The following is a 13,883-nucleotide window of genomic DNA, read 5'->3' on the forward strand; positions in this document are numbered from 1 at the left end:
GAAATCACCTTTTGTTCCAATATCCAAAATTCCCTGGGACTCATTTGCTTCATTCACTTCACTTTTGTGATTTGTCTGAATCTGTTTTCTCTTGTCTGGTTCCCCATTTTGGCATGTTTTCTTGGGGGAAGAAAAGTGGCCCAGTGTATAGAGTTATAAAACTGAGACTGTGGTATCAGATCTCTGTGAGTCTTTCCATGGCTGCCAATCAGGGTACTTCACACTTGGCTCGATCTCATACTGCCCATGGAAGCTGATTGAAACGTTTACTGTTGGACCGTACATGGGGATGGGTGGGCATCTGTCTTTCTGCATAGTTTTATTCCTTTATGCTTAAATTTTAAAATATCCCAGAAGATGTCCATGAAGCATAAATTATGGCATCTCATCCTAACATTTTGATAAGTAGAGTCTCCACTTCAATATTAAGTTGTTCTTACTGAAGAAGCAAGATTAATCACTGAAGTTACCAATGTCCATTTCACAAAATGGGATTGGGAAAAAATCACAATATAATTTGATGAAATTGAAGTGAAAATGAGGCTTGGAACATGTTATTCATGCCAGTTAATAAATACATGAGATAGAGGGTATCTAAATATAGTTATCTGCCAGAAATCTTATCAACTGTAATTTATCAAATGGTTCTGCAAGTTTGAAGTACTTGTAATCACTTAGTTTGGGATGACTATTGAATAAAAAAAATGAACAGTCATATGTTTGATTTGGAGGGAATTCAAACAGGGTAAGTTTACACTATAATTTGGGATGAGCTAGAATTTATTTTTTAGAGGTAATACTTTGTGAAAATAGTAACAGAACTTTGGAGAGTTAGCGGCTGGTATTATATTAATGAAATTAAAAACAATGTAAAGGGAAAATAATATGAGACATATGTAACCACATTTATTCTCAAAATAAATTCTCTGTCCTTTGGAATGTGAATGTAATAGGCTGCTTTGTGGGGATTCTGGCCGGCCCACTAAGGGCTCTCTGAATGCCCCCCCTTGCCTGTAGCTTCCATCAACTATTTCATACATCACCCCAGTCTTTTGATCACTGTTCATTGAGTCAGATAATCACATCAGCCTGTTCCAGGTGGACTCTAAAGCCAATGATGCCTCCAGTGAGAAAAAGTAGGCAACTTCCCAAGGGGGGCAGAAATGTTACTGTACTTTTTTAGGGCAGGTGCATCCCTGTTTGTGCGTGTAGAATGTGGATCCTTACAGTAAATTTTACTTTTCTGTTTAAATCTAGTAAATATTTCATGGTGCTGGGACTGTGGTGAGATATGTTCAGACATATAACAATTGTAAATTGTTATAAGGTTTCTGGAAAATATTTGATAAAACGTATTAAGAGTATTAAAAATGTTCATAAAGTTGTACCACATCTAGAACAATATGAGGAATTTATCACGTTCATTACTTGAACATTTACCACAGTGCAATTTATAGTACCAAAAAATCAGAAAAAGCTAAATGTCCCACTTTGAGGACTAGCTAACTGTATCAGAATGTGTCTTTCTCTATTTTGTAATGTTATGCAATTATTAAAATATCTTAGGAAAATATTTAACGGTGTAGCAAGCTACTATGCTATGACATTATGAGAAAAATCTGTATACAAAGTACATATTCTGACTCCAATATCATAATTTATGTATGGATGTGTGTATAATGAATACAAAAATGTAGAAGAAAATGCACCCAAATGTTAAAGATGGTAATTTTTAATAAGGAGAACTAAATATAACTTATTTTTTAATACTTTCCTTATATCTTCTACATTTCCTACAATGATCATTCATGTATGTAATCAGAAAAGTCCTATTAAAAATATTATGTGGGGGTGCCTGGGTGGCTCAGTTGGTTAAGCGTCTGCCTTCGGCTCAGATCATGATCTGACAGTTCATGGTTTCGAGCCCTGTGTCAGGCTCTGTGCTGACAGCTTGAAGCCTGGAGCCTGCTTTGGATTGTTTCTCCCCTTCTCTCTGCCCCTCCCCCATTTGTGTTCTGTCTGTCTGTCTGTCTTTCTCAAAAATAAACATTAAAAAAATTAAAAATAATTACGTGTAAAATAATGTTTTATTTTAGTGTTATGAAAATTAATTTTTTCTTTGTTGTATGAAAAGCTTTGAAAAACTCAAAAGGGTGTATTTATTCCATGCTGTGGATATAAAATCTATAAGCAATAGTATTAAACTATCTGTTGTATTAAAAATTTGAATGGAATTGGGTTCATAATTACACTTGTTTGAAAAATAAATCAGCATATATTTTAAGCATTGAAGATTAAACACATTACAATAACAGTATTTTAATGTAAATATAACTTTGCCAGATTTTAATCAAGTAGCAACAGTTTAGAGATATAGAATACATATACAAGTAGAACATATACTTTCTAAAACATAAGGCATACTTTACGGTATACAATCTTTTTTTACCACAAAATATATATACTTCTCAGATATGAAACAAAACTGATATGACTGGGAAGACACTACTGCCTGGGACCAGAGTAACACTTTTACAAGTAGTTTAACTTTAACATATGACTTTAGTAATATCCGTATACAAATAGGCCAATTAGCTGGCGTGTTTTGGCCGTGTGAATCTATAAGACGCTAGCTGAATTTCGCAAAAGTGTCTGAAAGTTGACAAGTACTGCTTAGCAAGTCTCTGCACAAAAAGTGCAGTGGCAGGTCCAGGTGGGCCACAGCTGCTAGTAACTCCATAGGCACAAAAAAGCTTTACTGCCCCTTGGAAACTGGGCAGAGCAATCTTAAGCTCTGACCTCCTGTCGCTCCTCTCAAGGTTGAACACATTCCAAATACCTTCATGTGGAAGAGTCAAAAATAACAGAACAGGAGCCGGCTGCGGAGACGGCATTTCTGCCAGTAAAATTTTCCCAGTGAACACATTCATCTAGCTTCTGACATCGTTCTTGGAGTGGCCGTCGTCTGTCTGATGCAAAATGTGGCAAAATGTGGCTTCACTTTATGTTTTGTTGCACAGGGAAAGAAAAGGTTTTGTTCAGAGCTTTAGAAAGGTTTGTTGAGACCACATAACCTTTTCTTCTTAAATTCTGGAAAGTAGCTAATGTTCCTTTGGTAGTGAGGTGCTGTAGAGGAATGTGTTTCTTGCTTCTCCTTTCACAGGATTACTTCACAGATAGGCTTCAAGTGTGTGACTCAACCTCAATACATGAGGCAGGCTTCTTGGCGGATGTGTTTCCATTATCTGAGGGGCGGTAGGAAAGTGTGCTCATTTTTGTTGATAGGTTTGAGTGGGATTTGGCCTTTGGAGGGATGTATTTCAGAAGCTGGAGAAAATATTTTTTAAATTTTTTCCCCAGAAAGCCATAAAAGAGAGGATTCAGGCAATTGTTAAAATAAGCTATGCAAATAGTGATGGGCATGGCGGTGTCCACAATATCTGCAATTTTACAGTCATGTATGATGCCCAGCTGAATCAATACATCCAGAAAAGTGAATATTTGGTGGGGAACCCAGGAAAAGAAAAAGAAAAGCACAATTGCCATAATTATCTTGAAAATGTCATCATTTCTTGGCTTGTTCTTTTGAATCTCATAAGCCCTCTTCAGAGTCTTCCAAATAAGAGTGTAACTTGTAAGAATGATCAGAAAAGGAAACAAGAAACCCAGTATATTCTTAGTTAAGCCCAGCCCAATGGGGAGGGTTGAATTTTGGGATTCATAATGGAAAGCACAAACCGTGATATTGGTGTTCTCAATAAAAAACACGTTTCGGTGGATTATAGTTGGCAAACTGGCCAAGCCAGCCAACAGCCAAATAACGATGCAGGTGACTTTGGCCATAAGCATTGTACGCCGAAGGCGGGCTTTCATTGGATGAACAATAGCCAGGTAACGGTCGATGCTTAGACATGTGAGTAGAAACACACTGGCATAGAGGTTGAAACTGACACTGGCTGAAGCGATCTTACACAGGTAATTGCCAAAGGGCCAGCGATATTCCATGGCAGTGTAGACAGCCCACAGTGGTAAGGTCAGTAAAAAGCATAAGTCAGCCAGTGCTAAATTCAAAAGAAAAACACTGGCCACAGTCTTCAGTTTCATGTAAAAGTAAATGACAATCACTACCAAGCTGTTTCCAAATATTCCCACCACAAAAATGATACTGTATAAAGTAGGGATCATGACAAATATGTAATTGTGCCTTCCAGCTTTGGGACAGTCATCTTGGATTCTTTTAATACCATCTTCAGTGGAAGAGTTGAGGATCATTTTGATCTCCTGGGTTAATTAGTCTTAGACACTATGCCAGATGCACCTGGAGAAAATAAAAATGAAAAGGTAAAAAAAAAAAAAAACCAACTTTCAGTTATAAACAAATAGTTTTATTTTTCAGTCATAAATACAGTAACTCCACTTTAGTCTTAGGAAAAAAAAAAGATCATATTTTCTGGAGAAAAACTGAACCGAGAAAGGGTAGGATTACACATTTAAATTAATTTTTAGAACATATTGCTTTTCTAGAAAGTAATAAATATCCTCCAGGTAAACAGAAATGGGGGTGCTATGTGAATAAACTTATCTAGGTTCTTTGCATTTTTTCTAGAAGTAAATCCTAGCTTCCACATTGATTAAAAAAGCATAGTCTAAATCTCAGAAAATGCTACTGAATTAAATTAGTTATTCAGGAAGACTTGAGTTTTTCCAGAAGCTTCTGCAAATATTTGCTTCAATATTTTACATAGTCAGTAAACAAGCTATTCACTTACATGAGTTAGAAAATCAACATACTCTTCCCTAGCAGAGTCCATCAGAAAACCCTTGGGAGGGAGGCTGAGGATGCTGTGGGGGTAACATCACAGGATGAGGTACAGGCATACTCTGAGGTAAAAAGCTCAGCGTATGGCATAGGCAAGTCTGTCTGGGCAGGGAACGGGTGCTGGGTAAAGATCCTCTTGCTACCCCAGGAGCAGGTCCCTAGATGAGCATGGCTGTGCGTTCTTTTTGTAGCAAAGTGTCCTGGGCAAGATGAGGAACAGGAATAAGACTTCCCAGGATAGCTATGCTTGGCATCCAGGAGAGCTGTATGAACACACACACCTAAGGTAGTGTCCATCTTGGTGTAAAGTGGTGCCGTGAGAGGGATGAGACTCAGGTAGCCAGGTTTTAAGAGAGAACACTAGAAAGAAGAAGTTTCTTAAGTGGCCTCTTTGCCTTCCCCAAGGAGGTAGTTATTCTCCTCATCCAAGATTTTTTTTAATATAATTTATTGTCAAATTGGCTTCGATACAACACCCAGTGCTCCTCCCAACAAGTGCCCTCCTCAGTGCCCATCACCCACTTTCCCCTCTCCCACACCCCCCATAAACCCTCAGTTTCTTCTCTGTATTTAAGAGTCTTATGGTTTGCCTCCCTCTGTCTCTGTTTGTAACTTTCCACCACCACCCCTCCCCCCATGTTCTTCTGTTAAGTTTCTCAAGATCCACATATGAGTGAAAACATATGGTATCTGTCTTTCTCTGACTGACTTATTTCAAGGTTCTGGCTTCAAGTCCCCATTATCTTCTCCTTTTGTACTCAGCCTTATATAATTTAATTTCTTCCCTCTCTTTTTGTTCATGGGGACATTAGCATCCACAAACAAGCAAATGTCACATCCTCTGTGGAGCCTTCCTGACTTATCTGGGCCATTGACTGTTCCATTTGCTAAGCCACTTCAGCACTTTGGATGTAGCTTTTGACACTATATCATAGTGGTGTTGACCTGTCTTCTCTATTGGTATGTCAGCTGCTTGAAGGTAGGGCTTGTTTCGAATAATCTCGTTTACTAATGTAGGCCCCAGCCAATTCCAGGGGACAGATGATACATGTCTGATGAATAAGACAGCCAATGGATGAATGAATGAGTAAATAGCATATAACTTAAAAGCTAGGAGTATAGCATAATGAGACTAGTTTCTGTGGGGCTAATAACACAATTTACATTTTGCTCCTTAGAGGATCAAGATAGAAAATAGTCATTGTTAACCTAGGCTTCACCTTGGATTAAAAAATCGAAACCAAAACTAAACAAAAAAGACAAAAAAATCCTTGGTACTTTTAGAAATATGTGGTTTCTAAAACAGAAGATGAAAAGAGGGAATAATATAATGGAAACTAGGGCTAGGCTCTCAGGGAGATATGACCTATTTCTTTCTCACCCAGAAGGATTTCCCTACATTTTGCTGATTTTTCAGTTTATTTTATTATAGTTATTGAAATTATTCCAGTTTAGAAGTATAAATTCCTTTAGGTAAACAAATATTCTCTATTAAAAATTAAATACTTCATGAAAGGTTTATGTGCTAGCAGTCATTTACACCTTAATGTGTATTAATTTACTTATTCTTCTTCTAACATCTGGTTGATTTCAGTTGGATTTTGCCTAGGAAAAAAGTGGAAATGTCAAGGTTAAAGAATCTCAAAGATTAAAAAGCAGCCTGGGTGAACTCCATAACTGAAAACCAGGGCAGAGGTAAATATTTGTTTCAGCTTGGGCACAAGGACACTACTAACAGATAGGAAGGGATAAACTTAATGCATTGGAATCCTTTTATTGCCCTGAGCTTGAGTGCTTGAAAGCAGGGAGGAAATTCTCCTCTTTTTCTTCTTTTCTCTCTTGAGCCTAACTCTAAGACTATATATCTCAGGCTGGTTCCACTAATACTGTATCTGGAATGAGTACAATTTTATTGCCAAGGTGAGAATTGTAACCATCATTTATTAAAAAAAAATCTATGGGAAAAAGTTTGCATTTGAAAGGACCAAGTTTTAAACATAGTTTTGGACTCCAATTCCATCACAATCTGAGGTCAGTTTCTTCTTCAGTTCCCATTGATCCATATCGACTAATACGTAATACATAAAAGGTTGCTCTGAACATCTAGGGGAGCATCCCTGGAAATTTTAGTAAGGAATTTATTATTTAAATGAGAATATCACTGGAGAAACTCTGGACGTCACATTAAATATACTAATAATACTTTACATAAATGTTTATATAAGTAATGACTAAGACTTCCTGCCAGGAAAGGAAACAAATTCTCACATACTGGAGGGTAGAAGAAAGGGGAGAGGAATTTTAGGTTATAGGACCAGTGGGAACAAGCACAGGGAAGCATATAAATGAAAATAGTGCATCCAGTGGGCTGTCATCCATTTATCCCATATTCATTGAACATCTACTAGGTGCTGGAGTTAGGGATGCAAAGTGAAAAAGTTCACAGTCCTTCTCCTCCTTTGAGGCATTTGAGTCTAGTTGTGGGGGGACAAGAGCTTTAAAGACAGAATTACCTCCAGTGTTGAATACTATACCATAACAGGGTCATGTGGAATGTTCTGTATTTATCATTGACCCAGTTTGTTGGTGGGGGACTTGGGTAGTGATCAGGGGCACTTCCCAAAGAAGATAGCATTTGGACTTTGGAGGATACATGGAAAACAAAGTGGTTAGAACTTAAAGGCAACAGCTGGCCAGCCGAGGTAGAGTAGAAATTGTCATCACTTGAACTTCTCTCTCCTTACAGATGTCTGCAGCATCAGCTATGGGAGGCTGCTCTTGTAAATTTACAGATATCGCACAACCCTCTTGGCAGTGGTGTGGGGAAAATGGAACCCTTGTGACTGGTAGGCACCTGTGATTGATGCTAAGTGAGTGGGAAAGAGTAGGGTTCTTTTCCCTTTGAAGCTGAAAGGATGCTGTTTTGATGAGGAGCTGAAGGAAAGAGATGTGATCTATTAGGAACAGCAAACTCATGAGTCCCAGAAAGCAGCTACATTTCAGTCTTCTCCCAGTAGAGTTTTAGGCAGGGAGGATATACTGATCAAAAACACAGGAGGATCCACCTCTCCCTATTTTTGGGTCTCACCATAGCTTTTACATAAACTCTGTGGCTTATATGAATTCAATAGCACCATTTCTTCTTGGGGGAAAGAAGATGGGATTTGGACTCAAAATACTTATAATAGACTCTTTCTTTGCCAATTACAAATATGTATGGCTCTGGGTAAATCACCCCATTTCTCTGAACATGAGCCTCAGTTTCCTTATCTGTAAGAAATGGGAACAGTGATTTTTATTGCACATGATTGTTGTAGGAATTAAATGAGATAGTATGAAAGTATTGGGCATATCTTTCAAAAAGTAAGTGTTTAATTAGATGTGTTTTTTAAAAATCTCTACTATTATTTTTTGAATGCAAGTTAAACATTGACTTAGCCATGGCTTAAAAAAACATGAAAGATTTTTTTTTTAAGGTTTATCATTGGTAAGCTCCTTCTTGTGCCATTAAAAGGCTAAAAATACCAGGATGTTGTTCTTTCAAACTGTGAGAAAAAAAATCATCTTAAGCAGCTGAATACATTGGCCATGAGTCAGGTGGGAACTTTCAGTCTGCTGTAAACACAAGGTTGGCTCCTGGTGGCTGCACTATTTATCCACAGATTGCTTTCATACCAGATACCTTGTATTTCTTGACAGCTTCCTTCATTCTTAAAAACAAGCCTAAGAAAGAAGATTCCTCCCTCCCTTCCTTCCTTCCATCCTTCCAAGAATATTTTGCCAAGACTTTTGATTAGAATATTAATACCTTCTTAAGCTTTTAGGCAAGCCAAAACCAATCTAATTAAATTGTTCATTACACGCTCCTTTTTTAATGAGTTTGCAATCTAAGGAAAAAAATACCACATAGTTTCCTATGATAATAAAGAGAGAACTAAAAGACAAAGTAATTATATTTTAGAATAATCTTCTATCAAAGTATCTTTCTCAAATATCTAAAAGAGTAGACTAGTGTTTGTAGGTCATTTGCTTGTAGTGCTGGGCAGCGCAATAAACCATCCTGTTCAAAAGTCATTGTCTTTATTGCTTTTATTTTATAATTCAGACTTTAGAAGGCAAGTGTTTCTGTTCCTGTGTGTTTTTCCCCCTTAGTAATGAATGAGGCATTCTACAGGGAGCAACTGTTAGTATCCATTTGTGAATTCATTGAATCATAGAAGTTGGCAGTAAAATTTTTATGGTTTCTACTTGTTTCTTTTTCAAATTCACTTGTTCTTATTTCTTAACCTTCTGTTCTTATTTTATGGGGTCTATTTGTACCCTTTTCTCTTTAAACATGTTGAACATCTGTATGTTAAGAGCCCCTATCAATTGCTTTACTATTTGTAGGTTGTAGTTCTTGTATGAATTCTATTTGTTTCATCCGTGGACACTCCTTCTTGGCATTTGCTTTCATCTTGGGTTTTATAATCTTTGACTACGAGTTAATCTGTAGTGGGAATTAACTTCTTTAGGAGGCCTGGCATCTGGATGGTGGTGGCCTGTGAAATTTCTGCTTGGGCATACAACACTCACTTGATCTGGAAAAGTCTTTAATGCTAGTTCTCAGCCTAGTTTCCAATGCTGTATTTTTTTCTTCAGATACTGCAAATGAGGCCCCCACCCATTCTCAAATTTATGTTGGTCTGCAGAAATTTTCTAGTCTTTGGTCACAATAGGCAGTGATTTTCCAGTTTCTGGCTTTAACCAAGAAAGCCAGTTTCATTTGTCTTCAGTATGCGTGTCTAATGATCTTGACTTCCATCCTGGTAGACTTGTTGAAACTCTATCTTGGCTGTGTAACTGGTATTGGTTCTTTTCTGGTCCATGTGGTCTAAATTCTTATTCAGAGCTGTGATTTTCTATTTTATGTGTTTCGAGAAAGAAGGGTAGTGTTCATTATGCTTATGTTCATTGTCTTCATCTTGACTGGAATTTGTCCTACACATTATTTGGAGATAATGGTTAAATTGCTTGGACCCCCAAATCTTTAGATTATAGTCTTGCCCCTATTCATGCCCACCCCAACCCCCATCATGCCTTTCAATGAATAATCCAAGCCCTTCTGGTGGTACTCTCCTCCATGGTGGTAATCCTGGCAGTCATGAAGAAGAGAGCATGGCAGAGAGCTTGGCACCATGGGGTAAATGACCAGAACTGCTTTTAAATCAGATGCATGAGAAAATGGCTGGCAATCCCAACCTAACTTCTCTATGTTGTTTTATTTTTAATTAGTTTTTCATGTTTACTTATTTTGAGAGAGACAGGCAGAGAGTCAGAGAGAGAGAGAGAGGGAGAGGGAGAGAGAGGGAGGGAGAGAGGGAGGAAGGAAGGGGCAGAATGAGAGGGAGAGAGAGAATCCCAAGCAAGCTCCACACTGTCAGCACAGAGCCCAATGAGGGGCTGGATCCCATGAACTTGAGCTGAAATCAAGAGTTGGACGCTTAACTGATTGAGCCACCCAGGCGCCCCTAATCTCTCTATGTTAAATACTTTTCTTGGAGATGATTTTGCTCACCTGTGCAATTCCTAGGTGAATGTTCCTCTTAGCACACACAATATATTTGATTACAATTACTAATGCCATACTAAATAAGTACTCAAGATTCAGTGTCCTTAATGAATGGCTACATGATATGTGTAAGTGGTAAACGGTGGTTTCTGGCCCTCTTCCCAAGTCGACAGCATCCACTATGGCCTGCCCTCACAGGAAATGAAAACAGCACAAGCTGCCATCTTATTTCTACACACACCAATTGTAACCACCTGTGGTGATGGTGGTTAAATGTCCTGTCATCCTCAACTAGCCCTCCCCTTTGCTTTCCAAAATATCCCCCAAGAATAGGAAGAACTTAGCTTTATGAAAGGAAATTCAGTAGTTCCTTCCAAGTTAGGGTATACATTTCAAGGAAAGTAAATTGTGATCCTAAATTTTTGCTTGTTAGAAATTATTCTATACTTTAATATCTAGTAATGTAACACTAAATTACAATTAAATTTCTCTCTGCTTCAGAAGCTTCTACTTATCATAAGTTATAGTTTAAGCAACCTACTTGTCATGAATATCCCAAGCCCCCAAAGAGTTCCTTTCATTCCTATGATATTTCTTCCCATTCTTTTCTATTCTAAACTCTTGGCTGGTTTTGTTGTATGCTTTTTTTTTTTTTTTCCAAAAAGAAAAGAGAAGCAGGCAGGGATGAGATATATGTCATTAACTCTAATCATATGCTAGAAATCTTCCTCTGACATATTGGTGTTAGTAGAAAATATTGTTATGTTCAATATAGAGGCCCATTGAAGGCTTTAGTGAGCCTCAAAAGAGCTGTGCTCTGCAGACTAGGAGAAAAATAAAATAAATATAACTTGGAAAAAAGCTTGTATATAAATAAACTCTTGTCCTCTTATACTCCCAAATTCCTCAAACTTAGGGACTTGGAGAATTTCCTCAAGGGAATTATAACCACATTTTAAAGAATCAGCATCTCGGCCATTCATCAAAGGGGAGGAAACATAATTTTTAATAATATGGCTCTTGAAGACTGTTCACAAGCTTTTCTTCTTCAACAGATGAAAAAGGCAGCTCCTATGTGGGCATCTCAGTCAACAGCTGTTTTATCTGACTTGTGAGCAAAACCCACAATTTCATATGTTAAGCCACTGCATATTTGCTTCTCTGAGACTCTAGATCAGCTGCATAAACTGCTTATCTCATTTCAGATTCCACTTTAAGGGGTATGAGGGAAGTTACTGGGAAGGAGAGGAAGCACCAATTTATATTTTTAAGAAATTATGAAATTTTTATAGAATTTCTATGTGTTATCAGCTTTATGTTAGAAATTACTGGCCACATGACAGTTCATTTCAGATTAAAGTTTTTAACATTTTGGAGCCCCTGTGTGGCTCAGTTAGGTACGTGTCCGACTGTAGCTCAGGTCATGATCTCGTGGTTCATGAGTTCGAGCCTTGCGTCAGGCTCTGCTGACAGCTCAGAGCCTGGAGCCTGCTTCAGATTCTATGTCTCTCTCTCTCTGCCCTTCCCCTGCTCATGCTCTCTCTCTCTCTGTCTCTCTCTCTCTCTCTCTCTCAAAAATAAACATTGAAAGAGTTTTAAAAAATAAAGTTTTTAACATTATAGAAATCATATAATCATAAATTTTAAGTGAAGCTAGAAGGATCAAATATTCCCTGTATTATACATGTTTCCCCCAATTGCCCAACGTTCAAATTGGTCCTACGCAATGTATAAGGAGACTAGGGTTCTAATTTTGGTTTTCTTATTCACTAGCAAGGTGACCTTGAACCAGTCACTTAGCTTTTCTACACCTCTGCATTCTCAGGGAGCTGACACATGGCTAAAGAAATCTTCTGAAACACTGAAATTTTATAATTTTTTTTTTTGGAATAGGTATTTATCTTTTGAAGATAAAGGCAATGATGGCTTGACAAGTAGAAATTACCTGATAAATCATTAAATCAGCCAAAATCTATCGATTGATATAGATATTATTAATGCCACAATGATTTAATAACATTCTCTAGTTAGATACAAGAAGTCTTTTTCTTAAAAACAAAATGAATTTTACCTTTTACTGGGGATAAATAAACTCCACATAAGAGTATTGTATTACAGTGATATTCTCCCCCCCCCCCAATTTTTTAGATTATCTACTTACAGAAATGTTTTCCCAGCACAGCATTTGGATAGCTGGTTGTGACCCTAGGTTATCAAGGCCAAGGTTATAGAGGTCAACTATCTCAACTAGCTAGATTAGTTTCTAGACTGTGAGTCTCTCAGGCATCCCCTGTGTTATTCATTGGCAGTTCCACATGAAAAGGTAGAGACAGATTGTTTCATGGCTGCAAATCAAAATTAGAAGCAGGCCCTGCAGTTAGGGAGTCAGGATTATGTTATTTTATGAAGAAGGTGGCAGAATGTGTTATTGTTAAAATAACTCCTACAGGGGCGCCTGGGTGGCGCAGTCGGTTAAGCGTCCGACTTCAGCCAAGTCACGATCTCGCGGTCCGTGAGTTCGAGCCCCGCGTCGGGCTCTGGGCTGATGGCTCAGAGCCTGGAGCCTGTTTCCGATTCTGTGTCTCCCTCTCTCGCTTCCCCTCCCCCGTTCATGCTCTGTCTCTCTCTGTCCCAAAAATAAAATAAACGTTGAAAAAAAAAATTAAAAAAAAAAAACAAAAAACTCCTACAAAACAAACCTACTTTCAGGTAATTTTTTTTTTTTTTTTTTGGTGGGGAAAATACAACTTTTTAAAGTTTAGTAAATAGTTAATGTGATTCATTTGCCCAAATAAAAACACACAGATGAGGACAGAGAATTATAAAAGAACCCACGGTAATATATTATTTAGAATAACATTTTCAAGTATTTTATTAGTCAATATTTTGAAGTGCTAAGTGGACTTTTGTCCTAAGAAAATGAATTCTGTAAGGTAATGTTTGATTTTATCATAGAGTTACTTTTTGTTTTTTGAAACACAGTTTCATATGCTTCATTTTTTTTTAAACATTAAAATGCTATAAAAACTGAGAGCAGAATAGTCTGGCAGAGAAAGCACTGGACTAGAGTCCGGTCAAAGAGCCTGCTCTGTCACTAACCAGTGACACAATCAGACACAGGTAATTTAATCTCTTACTTTGTTATCTCTTAAATATTACAAAATACTTAGAATGGAAATACTAACACTTGTTCTCACCTCTATTTCATAGGTTGTTAAAGGTAAACAGTAAGGTCTTAGGAAAAGATAAAAGCACTTTGAAAATACAAATTTTATAATATCATTTATGTAATGCAAGGGTAAGTAAAATTTAATGAAAGAAAGCTCAGAACTTCAAAAATAAATAGAATTATTTTCATTCAAAAATTCAGCAGAAGTATTTTTCATTATTTTCATCTAATGCATTTATTTCAAGCATTATAATGAGGCACTTGATGAATGTGGAAAGAAAGGTAAAATGGTAGATCTTGCATGGCTTCCACAGTTAATACTTGTGGCAACAAATGTTTAGGTA

The 13,883-nt window shown here is 37.3% G+C and overlaps 1 protein-coding gene across 2 annotated transcripts in view; it reads right to left on the reverse strand.

Annotated features, from left to right (window-relative positions):
* Positions 1 to 2,303: 2,303 nt before the first annotated feature.
* Positions 2,304 to 13,883, reverse strand: part of AGTR1 (angiotensin II receptor type 1) — a 44,893-nt gene continuing 33,313 nt past the window's right edge. For both annotated transcript variants that reach the window (XM_045503348.1, XM_045503349.1), the window contains one exon: positions 2,304 to 4,318. In XM_045503348.1, coding sequence (XP_045359304.1) covers positions 3,184 to 4,272 — 1,089 coding nt within the window. In that variant the 5' untranslated portion in view covers positions 4,273 to 4,318 and the 3' untranslated portion in view covers positions 2,304 to 3,183. The remainder of the gene's footprint in view (positions 4,319 to 13,883) is intronic.

The sequence above is a fragment of the Leopardus geoffroyi genome, chromosome C2, assembly GCF_018350155.1.
Source record: "Leopardus geoffroyi isolate Oge1 chromosome C2, O.geoffroyi_Oge1_pat1.0, whole genome shotgun sequence".
In the NCBI taxonomy this organism is placed as follows: Eukaryota; Metazoa; Chordata; class Mammalia; order Carnivora; family Felidae; genus Leopardus; species Leopardus geoffroyi.